Source organism: Meleagris gallopavo, chromosome 14, assembly GCF_000146605.3.
Source record: "Meleagris gallopavo isolate NT-WF06-2002-E0010 breed Aviagen turkey brand Nicholas breeding stock chromosome 14, Turkey_5.1, whole genome shotgun sequence".
In the NCBI taxonomy this organism is placed as follows: domain Eukaryota; kingdom Metazoa; phylum Chordata; class Aves; order Galliformes; family Phasianidae; genus Meleagris; species Meleagris gallopavo.
Genome location: NC_015024.2, coordinates 4,891,267 through 4,904,519, shown reverse-complemented (window position 1 = coordinate 4,904,519; position 13,253 = coordinate 4,891,267). Strand labels below are relative to the sequence as shown.

General features: G+C 36.0%; 1 protein-coding gene across 10 annotated transcripts in view; it reads left to right on the top strand.

Annotated features, from left to right (window-relative positions):
* Nucleotides 1-13,253, top strand: part of IQSEC1 (IQ motif and Sec7 domain ArfGEF 1) — a 314,042-nt gene that overhangs the window by 279,183 nt on the left and 21,606 nt on the right. For all 10 annotated transcript variants that reach the window (XM_031555538.1, XM_031555537.1, XM_031555536.1 and 7 more), the window contains 5 exons: nt 5,406-5,567; nt 7,833-7,955; nt 8,710-8,876; nt 11,529-11,668; nt 12,414-12,443. In XM_031555538.1, the coding sequence (XP_031411398.1) occupies nt 5,406-5,567; nt 7,833-7,955; nt 8,710-8,876; nt 11,529-11,668; nt 12,414-12,443 (622 nt within the window). The remainder of the gene's footprint in view (nt 1-5,405; nt 5,568-7,832; nt 7,956-8,709; nt 8,877-11,528; nt 11,669-12,413; nt 12,444-13,253) is intronic.

The following is a 13,253-nucleotide window of genomic DNA, read 5'->3' as shown; positions in this document are numbered from 1 at the left end:
TTCCTTGATGTCTCATTTCACAGTTGCATAAACACAAAAGCAATACTCAATACTGGCAGAGTTTTGAGAGATCCAGCAGGTTTTTCATCTGTCTTCTTTCAAAGCAGAGTATGTTTTGTTCTGGCTGCTGGAAACTCTTTTTCCCTACGCTTTGAGAAATGCAGAGATGCAGTTGGGTCAGATGTGGTGAGAAAATCCTCATATGGTGTTTTTGGTTCTTTTATTTCTCTAAAGTATTTCCCTCCTTCTTGTGAGGAAAGTAAAGTAAAAAAGAAAAGCAAAACAGAACAACAACAACAACAAAAAGTGGCACTGTCAAAAGAGAGAATAATGAGGAGCCAGAAAATCTGCTATAGTGTGATGACTCAGGATTGTTATTGCCAGCCAGGGCTTGTCCAGCTACTGCACTGCAACTGCCTGGGATGTGCCTGTGGTTCTCTTCACTGTGCAGACTGCTTTGCTCCTTGAGGCCGATGCCTCTCATACAGAAAAAAAAACCTATTTCTCCAGTAGCTTTAAATTCCAGTCTTTCCCTTCATTAGAATGACCCAGAATTAATCTGCTCGGAGCCTTCAGCTGACTTTCATGTGCCCTACGCTTAGTACAGATTTGTAATCAATCCTAATTCAGGTGATAATTTTCAGACAAGCCTAAGCATTCAGTAAAAGTAATAATGTGAAATGTTTAGGTTTCTAGCACTTTACTAGGAAATGGTCACATAAAGAAACTGTCAGATGGAAAGTAATTGTAGAATTGTTTAGTTGCTTATTTTCTGAAAGCAAATGTTCACTAAGTTTCCTGTCTTTATTTTGCTCCCAAATGAAATAAAAGTGGTCAGTGAGATCACTTCCTAGTGAATTGTTTTGTTATTGTCAGTAGGACAAATTAACTGTCACTGAATGAACATTACTCCAGGTAATTTAGTGTAACTGCAAGTAAGCTGGGATCTCTACCTGTCTGGTGGCAGTTTTTTGGTTTGGTCTTGAATGAAAGAGGTAAAGAAGAAGAATATTTTATAATTGGATGGGGAGAAATCTTTTACAATATGGGAGAACCTGTAGGGCTTCTATCCAAGTAATGAGGATAACTGTCTGATTTCATGGGGAAAAAAAAAAGAAGAAAAAAAAAGACAAGCTGTAAGAAAGGCAAGGTTATTAATTTGCTTTTTGACCTACTGAATCTTTTTAAAATTACCAGAAGATGCAGTGAACATCTAATTCTTCTTCCTCTTCATTGCCCAGTTGTGTAACATGAGGAAGATACCATCCGTTTCCCTAATTTTTTTCCTATCAAGCTCATTCTTGCCTTGCTGCATGGTTGAGTGAACTTTGACAACTTGTCTTGGTACTAATGTTGGTAGTATCTGAAGTATATAGTTTTTCTTCTCTCTCAGAAGGTGTAAAATGGGCTTAGTGCTTCTCTTAGAGTCACTGCAGCAGCAGTAGAGTATTCAACAAAAGGGAAGAAATACGGCCATGGGAACAAAATGTAGCTGCCTGCCAAACAGGAGAATGTTCAGGCAGTTTGTTATTCCCACAGCTGCAATTTAAAAAAAAAACAACACTGATTTATTAAATGTAACCAAGAAAAGCCTTAGATTCTTTCCACTAAAAGAGCCATCCTTGGATTTTAGTTAGAAGCTAATGCTTAGTATTTGAAAACTGTAAATATTTCAGAACAGTGTCCCTAGTATTAAAAACAAGAAAGATTTTCGTCTTTTTTTTCCTAACAGAGGGCTGGCATTGGAGCTGCATCAAATTCTCCCCCTGCAGCGTGAAAAGGTTGAACAGTGGCTGAACAGTATGTCTGTGGTTATTTCCATTGTGTGAATAAAGCCTTAGTTTATCTTGGAAGATACTTTTGGCATTGCTTGATTTTAGATAGGCTTGGGCAAGCTGTTTTCAGTGCTCATTTGTTTCTTAATGCTTTCATTTTACAGCTTTGCTGTCTGAGCATTTAAAAGGAAATAAAAGATTTAACGTGGTTTGAGATGCTTCTAAACTTACATATCTAGCAAGTCAAAAGTAGGGAAGGCTTTATACACCTTTGCAGGTGGTTTTGTTGAGTTGTTCTTTCAGACACAGTGTTTGCTGTTCCCCACAAGTGAGACAGTGACCCTGCAGCTGTGCTCTGGCTCTTCTGTTACAGCTGTATGTGCAGCTAGGTGAAGTTTTTGTCTGGATTAAAAAAAACACAAAAAACACTTTCTCTCCTAGTTCAATTTATCTTGAGCTAGCAATGGGTATGAGAGAAGAGATAGATGCTGGTACTGGCACTGCCATTGAAAGACTCACCAGACCACAGCCCTTAAGTTCAAGTTGTTTTGCATCAAGACTGGTTGTACCACGAAGTCTAGTAGATGACAGTAAATGGTAAGTTAGTGCTGATCCTTACCATCTGTAGCCTGGCTAAAAGCTTTTCTTTTACCAAATTCACTTTTCAAATTCACTGCATTTTTGTTTGTTTGTTTTTAATTATTTCCTACAGTTTGAAAGATATCATTTTGAATATCTGGATAATACCATATTTTCCAAATAACACTAACTTTTTGAATCTAGTGTTGCTTTATGTCCAGTGGCAGCAGCATAAATGGGTGTATTTCTAACTGTGAATCCTTTTGTGGCTTAACCAGCAATCTGTGCGTTGCCCCTGCTGCTACGCTGCCTGCTGGGTTGTGTGAGCACAGCTGTTGGCAGTTGCACCAGCTTGGGAAGTGGGTCAGCCATCCCACATTGTTCTCCTGCCCACCCTGAAGGGGAGAGGATCTGTTCCTGATGGTGGCTGTTCCTGGTTTCCTCATATGTTTTTATGATCTACTGTGCAGTAGTGTTATTAAACTCTGGTATGTCCTGAGTGTCTCTGAAAACAGAATTCAAGCAGAGGAAATGTCAAACCAGTGACTGCATTTACATGATTTTGGCAGTCCTTATGTAGTCATTCATGGACTGTGGGGTTGGTTTTTATCATTGGCATCCAAATTTTCTGCAGTAGCTTTTTGGTGGTTGGATTTGCTGACCAGTGTGTGAAATTCTCCCATGGTATGAACCATTGTAATGACAGTGTCCAAACATTGTCTATCAGTGATTCCTCAGACCAGGTAAAAGACATTTGAGAAAATAATGACACATATAGAAGAGTAGATGTAGTGATTTTTTCTAACTGAATTGCTCAAGGCACAAAAACATTAGGAATGCTGCATTTTTATAAAGATTCTCTGCTGTTTATATACATGTTATTTTGAATCTAATGAAAAATACTTTTCACTCATACACTTAGAACTTTGGATAAGTGACATTTCTCTTGGGAATGTACCAACTGGTAGTACTACCCCATTATTTCATCTTTTTTTCTACCCTGTACTATTAAATACTTATTTTCTTTTTAGAAAAGCTTTGTTGATCAATTACGTTAACAAAACTCTGAAGCATACCTATCTGTGCTCCCCCAACAAGCTGCTGATTTAGCAGATTTAGACAAATGTCTAAGACTTAGCCAAAAGGTAAATCAGCAAGCGATATGAGCTTCCCCTGAAGTTATGCTTTCAGTACTACATGTACAAGTTGCTGAGTAAGTAAAGAAGTAATCTCCTTCTAGTAACTATAGCACATTTTAGATTTTCTAAATATTCATGTTTAAATTATTTTAAGAAGTAAAGGAAACAGCGGTGATGTGCAGGGATTTGTTATCTTGGTGTAGGGAGAAGGGGGCTGCTTTTTTTTTTTTTTAATCTTTTTCCTTTTCTTTTTTATACTATTGTATTTGTGTCTGATTTTGCTGCAGTCTTCATTTCTGGAAAGTGTTTTCCTTTAAAAATGTCTATTTCCAGTAATTGCTGGGGATCCAGTGTGTCTTCAGAAACACATGAAGGTTACCCTTTGTACTGGATGTGATCATGATCAGTGCTCTCTAAAAAGCATGCTTTTAAACGTGCACTCTTTTGATCAACTATTTTCAAAATTTTATTACTTTTTTCCATTATTTTTCCCTAAATGCCACTTTAAACCATCCTAAAGGTATTATTAATCAGTTTCTAGGAAATTCCTTAGCCTTTTACGCAGCATCTGAAAACCTTAATTAAATATTTCTTTTCCACATCTTTTTGTACTAGTTGATTCTTTTTTTCTTCCTTTCCCTATATTCGTTTTGATATAGTCTTTTGAGTTAGATTTTTAGCTTGGTTTTGGAAGTGTGACAGTCCTGTAAATATGAAAAGTCCTGTAAATATGTGTATCATCAGTTATGTAAGGTGTGAGCTTAGAGGATTTTTTTTATATTAGTTAATGTATCTGAAAATAATTACACAGCTTATGCAGTTTCCACTACTGCTATTTATAGACTCTTATCTTCCCTGTATGTGTAATCAACAAGTCATCACTAGGAATTTTCCTAATCATGAAAGACTCTTAGCAGTAGCCATATAGAAGGATCTACTCTCAGTTCTCAGTAGGCAGAAGAGGTGCTTGTCACTCATTTCTAAGGGTGGGCACTATATTATAATTTCTTGCAAATAAAGATGGTGACAGGATTACTGATTCTGTGAAGACATTCCTTTACTGTCTTGAAGAGAACTTGTGGTTATGTGTTGTTTCATGCTGCTGGAAAGTGCACTGCACAATGCATGCTGTGAGGGGAGCTTTACCTCACTTTATACTATAAGCAGAATTTGTCTTTATAAGCACTATATTTGATTGCCAAAAATCACTTCATTTCCCAACTCTCCTCCCCAACAAATTCTGCTTAACATGTTAAAATGAGTAAAATGCTTTGAGATCTGAAAATGATTGCAGCTAAATCTGGAGCTGAGGTAGAAGGAGATGTAAAATACTCCAGAAAATATGATAGTGCTTGTCTGAGGGAGGTAAATCTGGGGTAAGAGTTCCGGTAAGGTAAAGGACAAGGCAAAAAAAGACAAAATTAGATGGGAGCTCTGCTATCTTAAATGCTTCTTTTTGTATTACTTTTCTTTTTTTCCCCATATTTTTTGTTTTCTTAGCTTGCGAGTTAAACCTTTTCAGATGTTTTTGTTTGATTAGCTGAACTGATGAGAGCAGAGGTTTCAGGTTGTCAGTGGTGTTCTTCTGTGACTTTCTGGGGTTTTTTTGGGCTTGTCTTTTCCTTTGACAAGTGCTGGCTTTCATGCCTGAAGCTAACGTACAAAGCTTCTCTTTGGAAAAGGGTATGGAACAGGAAATGTGTAAAAGCATGCAAAGGTCTGTTTCAAAGCCAGTAAGCAATTAACAGCAAACCATGTGCTCTATGGTATGATTATAATTACCCTGAAACTGTACGAGCCCGTAGTAATATGTTAGTCAGAAGTGACAGGAAAACGGCTGTACAGTTCTAGTCAGATGCCTTCAATGGAAAAATACATATATATATTGTTTTGTCTTCTCATTTCTCCTCAGAAAACCTGAAAAAGGAGTCCAGTACCTAATTGAGCGAGGTTTCGTGCCCGACACTCCCGTTGGTGTTGCTCACTTTCTCCTGCAAAGAAAAGGTCTCAGCCGACAAATGATTGGAGAGTTTTTGGGAAATCGACAAAAACAGTTCAACCGAGATGTGTTAGAGTGAGTACTGTATGTGGGGAGGACTCAGCATAGTTTTGTCTACAATAAGATGTTTCATCAGGGTTGAGGTAGCTTTGCACCGCATGTTTTGCACATCTCTCTGGATATTGTTCTGAGGGAGGGAGGAGGAAACCAAACTCTAAGGATCAAAAAAAGAAAACATGCACAGAAACAAATATTTATTTCTTTGCTCCACAGCTAAGTTACTATTTCCTTTATAGATTCAGAAAGATATTTACAAGGGTTTACATAGTCAGTAGTTGCCTACATTTCTCCAAATTTCTGCTTTAATTTCACTGGTGTTAGAGTATGTTATTTCTAAGTCTTTTTCCTTTCTCAATCTCTCTAATCATAGAATGATTTGGGTTGGAAGGGACCTCTAAGATCATCTAGTTCCAACCCCCTGCTATAGACAGGGACACCTCCCTCCAGACCAGGTTGCTCAAGATGATAATAATAGTAGTAATAATAATAATAATAGTAGTAATAATAATAATAATAATAATTTGCTGAACAAAACAAAATAATACTGTATGCTACATAAGGCTCATCAGTAACTGAACATGAAAATAACTATTACAGCCAAATGGCTTAAGTGCTAGATAAACAGGGATTTTAGTGTGTGCAGGCATATGTTGACAAGTTCTGTGCAAACTGTTCTTTTTCAAAAGATTAGATAAACAAAATCTGTTTGTGTTGTAAAAACAAACAAACAAACAAAAAAAAGCCCTGAACCAGAAAACTAAGCTTGAGCAGTTTGGTCATCAATTTCCTACCCTTATATAGAGAGTAGAGCAAAAATAATAATAATAATAAAAAAGTTGACTTACTTGATGAGTGTTCACTTAAAACACATATTCTTACCTGGAATACCTACACAGCTAGGATGTCCTGCAGTGTCTGAAGTCCTTTTTATCCTGTTCTCTTCATCACCATTATTATTATGATATTATCAAAGGTTATCATTTTGTTAACCATTTTTAACAAAAATTCAACAGATTTGACAAGTGTACGTAGTCTTATTACTTCTACTGTTTCACTCGATGTGGATCTAACCAAATAATTTGTTCCCCCCTCCCTTTTTTTTGTCATTACATGGGCACTAGAAAAGTTTTGTTTGCTGTTTTGAAATATTTGCAGAATCTTAACTGATTCCAGTGAAGAATGGTGTAACTGCTGTCTCTGCAGTTCATGTTATGAAGATTAAATCCCCTTCCTGTTATGCTGCTGGCCAGCATTTTTCTTAACTGTTCTAATTATTACAGTTGGACTCCAACTTGCCTGCACATTTGCCACTCATCTTTGATGGAAAAAAAAAAAACTTTTGAAAGTGTTAGAGGTCTTACAGTAGGTGGGAAGAATATGAACATTATTGCAGAATTGATAATAGGTTTTTAGGTGTGGATTGCAGAGGGCGTGAGAAATACCAACCTTGTTTGTTTCCCTGCACTTCAACATAAAAGAAAAAATATACAAGATGAAGTGAATAAATTGCTTTGGTATTAATCTACAATAGCTACCATTTTATTAGAAAAAACAATGTGAGCTATTCTAATTTGCCATTGTATAGCTATACGTTTAAGAAAAGGCTTTTAAAACCAGATTGTGCTTGCTTTCTGTGGTTTCTGCGCTACAGTGCTGTTACTTGCAGTGATTCATGTCTGGTGATTAAAAAACTAAAAGCAAAGTTTAACCAAAGGAAATTCATAAGCCTGCAATTTTAAAGCAGTCTTTAAAGAAAGTGTTGGAATGACACAGTTCACATTGTTGATTATATTTAACTGGTTCCTTTTTATTTTTTGTCAGCACTGTATTTTCAGAGCAAGGACATTCCTAGACACAGCCATTTGGTACAGGTGATTGTGCTAGCTGCAAAATTTGATATTTCAAAAAATATAAGCTCTTTATTATAAACATTGGCTAATAATTATTAATTGGCCAGGAAGCATAAATCCAGTAATTATTCCTGACAATGACATGTTGCTTTGATTAGTCAGACAGTTGTCATTCTAACACCTCTGCTACTTAATGGAAAAAAAGGAAAAAAAACAAACCACAAATAAGGGCCTCCTTCCAGGTACACTTTCTCATTGATCTGTTCTTTGCAATCCTTCCTTCATAGTTCACCTACAGTTATTGCAGTTGCTGCTGAGGGTTTCAAAAAACTCCAAGAAATTTGAAAGGACTTTTTGGTCTCAAAATCTTACCTTTGGTACTGTGCTGTTGGAAATGCAATGACTCAATGGCAATATGTTTTTATCCTAGTTGTGTTGTGGATGAGATGGACTTCTCAACAATGGAACTGGATGAAGCACTCAGGAAATTTCAGGCTCATATCCGTGTTCAAGGAGAAGCCCAGAAAGTAGAACGGCTCATTGAAGCCTTTAGGTATGACACTGAAATAAGTTATTCAGTCACGAGGAACTTGCGATTGTCTAACTGTCAGACTGGAGAAGTGGGGAAATTGAGTCTAAGTTATTTCCCTACTTATTTGCGCTGTCCTTGTGAGCCACGTACAATCTCAAATACAGCATGGTGTTTGTGGTGGTTTCAGTAAGTATGAAAATAGGAAGTTTTATTTGCTAGTGCTGCTCGTGTAACTTATTTACACTAATAAGGAAGGCTCTGCAACTGAAAGTTTTCATGCATCAGTTGAAAAGAAATTTAAGGTATTTTTGAATATCTCTATCAGTGTATTTGCATATAATATTTGCATTTTTTAAGTGAAATTATATGGCCATTACTTCTTAGAGCATATATGCTTTTAACCTTTCGTTAATAATTTTAACAATGGCAGAATCAAGAATATTAATTTATTAATGCCAGGCAGATGTAAATCAGCAGTAAGCTAAAATCAGTGCTGTGTTCTAAACTGGTGTCAGTGAGTGTTACTGAAAATAAAAATGTTGAAGTTACTGGAGCTCAGGGTCTGTACTAAGAAGGCAAGTTAAAAAGGAAGTAAAAGCCAAAAGCCTTCCATTATTGTAGGATAGACCTATAAAAATATGTGGATGGAAAACAAAATGTATGCATAGAGCATGAATAATTACACAGCCTCTGGAACATAGCAGTTGATTTATGTGGTGAAATTCTAATATTAATTCATAGCACTGAAACCTTTCTCCTCTCTCCTTTTTTATAGCCAACGTTACTGCATCTGCAATCCAGGAGTTGTGAGACAATTCAGGAATCCTGATACCATCTTCATTCTAGCTTTTGCCATTATACTGTTGAACACAGATATGTACAGCCCAAATGTGAAACCGGAACGCAAAATGAAGCTAGAAGATTTTGTCAAGAACCTAAGGGGTGAGCCAATTCTGACCACAGTGGTCATTGCTTTTCCCTTAAACTGCCACTGGAAGGATACCATGTACCTTCTGGGAAAAAGCAAAATGCAGGGGGTTTGTTTCTGCTGATTTCTTCTCATTTTTAAAATCACCAGCACTTGCACAGGTTTTAGACATTTTTGCAGTACTGAAAACAGAACTAAACATATCATATTTTGTAACTTTTATCTTGTCTTTTTTGAGATGTATTGGCAGCCCTTTTATTCTCAGTTCTTTCAGTGTAGCTGAAAAGTGATGTTACCATGTATTCAGAACTATCCAGTGCCTCAAATTTTTAAATGCAATTGAAATTTGCCATGCTTAAACCCTTTACAAAGTCCGAGGACAACTCATAAAGATAGCAACTTCTGTGCACAGGAATGAAGGTAAATAAATTCTGTTGCAGTAAAGACTCTCTGCAAAGAATATGCACATGCATGTTTACAAATATATAAATTTAGTTCTGAATCACAACTTCAAAACCTTCCTGAAAGGTACACAGTAAATAGTATATAAATTTCTTCAGTGTCTTCACTAGTATGTTCTCTGATAATTAAACTATTTTTCAGCCTATGGCACACCTAAGTCTGTAATTACATTGCCAAACATTTTTTATTCCATATCTGTATCTCAGCTCTTTATACCTTACTTCCTGGTTAAAAAAATAAATAAATAAATAAATAGATTTTTATGAAGTAAGAGCTCAGCTTTGTCTAAAAGGAAATTGTCACAGTACAACTAAGGAAGATCATGCATGAGATAGGATACCTCCTGTTGTTTCTGGGTGTTCAGACAACATTTACTTTATCAACAGTTGCTTTATTGCAATTCAGATTTTTTTATTTTTATTTTTATTTTTTTTAATGTAGTTTGTGTCCATAGGGAAAGAGAAGCTTTCATTTTAGTTCCGTTACCAGGTGTTCGTGTGCAGGCCAGAAAAATTGCATTTTAACACAAGTCATTATAACACTGCCTTCCTCCTCCCTCTGCATTCAAGCACACAGCAAGCACAACTTAGTGCACATCTCTTCTTTTAGCAACAGTGAATGCAACAGCATTCTATAAAAACAGGCCAGCTATTGCAGGCATCAGCGAGTGTTGATGTATTCTTTAACAGCTATTCTCTCAGTGATACCCAGAATTGGACCAAATGACAGAAAGACAGAACTAAGTTGCTCTGCATGAAAAGATATACTCTCAGGTATTCAGTTGATGTTCAGGACTGCACATTACACATCCAGTATCATTTTAATGCTAGTGAAAATAAAATACTTGTGATGTTCCGGAGTTTCAGATGTTGAAAATAAAATCCTTTTTGGTGATGTTATTCCCTTAGATTTATGTAAGACAGTAATGAACAATCTATTCTTAGCAGGTGCACTAGCTTAGCAAAATTTAAGTTAGCAGTGAGATTTTAACATAAGTTCACAAAGATTTAAGAATGACCTGGTTCTTGTCTGATATTCATTTGATAGGGTAATACTACAGTCATATTTGTTGCATTGAAAGCAGTATGTTCTCTCTAAACTCCAACATCACAGAATCACAGAATCACAGAATTGTAGGGGTTGGAAGGGACCTCTAGAGATCATCGAGACCAACCCCCCTGCCAAAGCAGGTTCCCTACACCAGGTCGCACAGGTAGGCGTCCAGGCGAGACTTGAATATCTCCAGAGAATACATGTCAGCAATTCATTATAGTAGGTATTTTCGTAGCATACTTCCTCACTTCTAGCTTTAAATGCTATGATCTCCAAGAGTGATCTGTGGGACGTTTGCAGGTATGAAAGAGAAGCTGTTTTTCCTCATTGCGAAGAAACCATATTTTATCACAGTATTTTTCTGTGGCAGCAATTGTTCCAGTTGGTGACAAAATACTGTATTTTGCCTTCTGACTGGGAAGCAGTAGGTTATTGCTTTAAAACTAGTGTGAAAAAAATAAAAATGCATGTCCCTATGCAGAAATGCTACCTTTCAGTCACTTACTGAAATCAGACTCCTTCCACTGCTGTTAAAAATGCGTGATCATGCTCTCAACTTCCAGGCATTTGTTGAGATGCTTGTATGCTGATATGCTGATGACAGACACACAGTGCTAAACAGTGACGCTGTAAATAGGCCGTTCTGTTGATCTGTTTTTTTCCAGGCTAACTTAATTAATTTTGAAATCATACAGGAAATACTAGTTAAATTAATTTTACTAGTTATTCATAAGGCTGTCTTGTAGAAATGAAATCTCTGAGCAGTGTTGAGTAATACTGGGGCAGAGGCTATACTGTTCTGAGGTAGAAGGACATTTTAATATCTAAAGAGTTACTTTATTCATTAGAGCTTTAATAGGAAAGCAGAGGAAAAGTAAAGAAAAAATAAAATAATCTACATTGGAAATTAGCCTTTTTCCGGATTAGTTTTAGAGTAATGATGTAAAAATAAAAAAAAAATTAACCCAATAGTTTAATTTCTATCGATGCCTTGTTGTATGGAGATAGCAAGCATATGGGCAAAATTCAGTGCTTCAGTACTCAGTGACATGACTGGGCCACTTGGGTAAGGTGGGCCCAAGAACAGCACAAGAGACGTCCAACAGCTATGAATCAAAACCAACTGATCATAAACCTGTGGGATTCTGTAGGTGTGGATGATGGTGAAGATATCCCCCGAGAAATGCTGATTGGGATTTATGAGCGGATCCGCAAGCGGGAACTGAAGACAAATGAGGATCATGTGTCCCAAGTCCAGAAGGTTGAAAAACTCATAGTAGGAAAAAAACCTGTAAGTCTTTGCCCAGAATGTAAATTACTACATAGTAAGGAGATGTAGGGCAATGCACAGCATAGGAGAACACATAATTATGTTGCTTAGATGTATAAATTGCTTATTAAAAATCAGAAAGTTGAAAATGACTAAATAATAAATTATTATAAGATTGTTTTTTATTTTGGAGTATTCAGTGCAGATGAATCTGTTTTAGTCTGATACTTGTGAATGATGATATTCCAAATCATAAACTCGATTTAAGATATTTTTTCCAACATTTTCTCTCAGTAAAATGTGATGTTATGAAGAATCATATTTCAACATTTATGCTATCAGTTATGACTCTAGAATTTACAAAGAGTGGCAGAGAACTTCATGTGCACGCCTTTCTGAGTTTTGCAGCTAGCTCAGTGAGCTGGTAATTGTAAGAGAAGATCATGTCATTTTTCTGAGAACTTACCTGGAAATCAGGTCCAAGGAATTCTAATGCTGGTTTTGAGTATCCTGAGGTGCCTCGTGCTTTGTTGTGGGGAAAAACAATGCTGCGATGGAGTCCTAGGATCAAGGATCTTCTATTGAGATTCTTTTTAACTGTGTGGGAGAAAATATAGGAAATAGCCAGTAGTCTTTATTGATAGAAATATTTGGTTTTACTTCATAGGCATTTAGTCATAGTAAGACCATGACGTATTTACTTGCTATAATACAGTACTGTGTTTCTCTGAAGTTTAATGATCTTGTATATGTCTTTCTACTGTAGATTGGATCTCTGCATCATGGACTTGGTTGTGTAGGTATTTTTCTTGTATTCATTCAAAGCTTGTAGTTGTTTTAACTGGTGATGATGCACTCTGTTGCATTTTAGCATTTTCAAAAATTGGGCTTCTATCCAGCAAATTTTTTTCATTTGTTGTAATAACTCTGCAAAGTATGGAGATTTCCTTACAAATATGTTTACCAGCTATGCTCTTTAATTTACTACCTTATAGGTACTCATTTTGTGTATTTCAAATGCTGTAATCTCCATAGGCATTAAATAGCCAGTAAAGAGTAAGTAAACAAGCAAGCAAATTTACAGCTGTATCTCACCTTTCCATCTGGTTTCCAGTGTGTCTATTATTTGTTATTTCTTGTCCATTTCGATATTGTATGGTGCTCTAGAAAGATATTGCAATTTATGTTAACTGTTCTCTTGTGAAAGGTACATTGACATAGAAGATACTGATTTCAGATTCCAGATAGACATCTTCAATAACATCTCTAAAACTAAAACGTATAAATGCATAAAGTAATATTCCTGAAACTCTTCTTCTAACATGGTATTTCACTTACTTTCATTTCATGATAGCAGTATTGGTAGCACTTCTAAATTAAAAGAAGAAACATATAAAGAGAAAAAAAATAGTCAAGGAGTGAATGTAGTATTCTGAAATCTGATAGCCTTATGCAAACTTGATCCTAATGATTTTTTTGAATCAGTTATTATTTTATCAATATAATGTGCTGCATGTTGACATCTTCACTCAGGATAATCCAGGGAGCTTACTTTAAAATTCCATTTGTTTGCCTTCTATTTCTTACTTTTTTCTTTTTTCTTTTT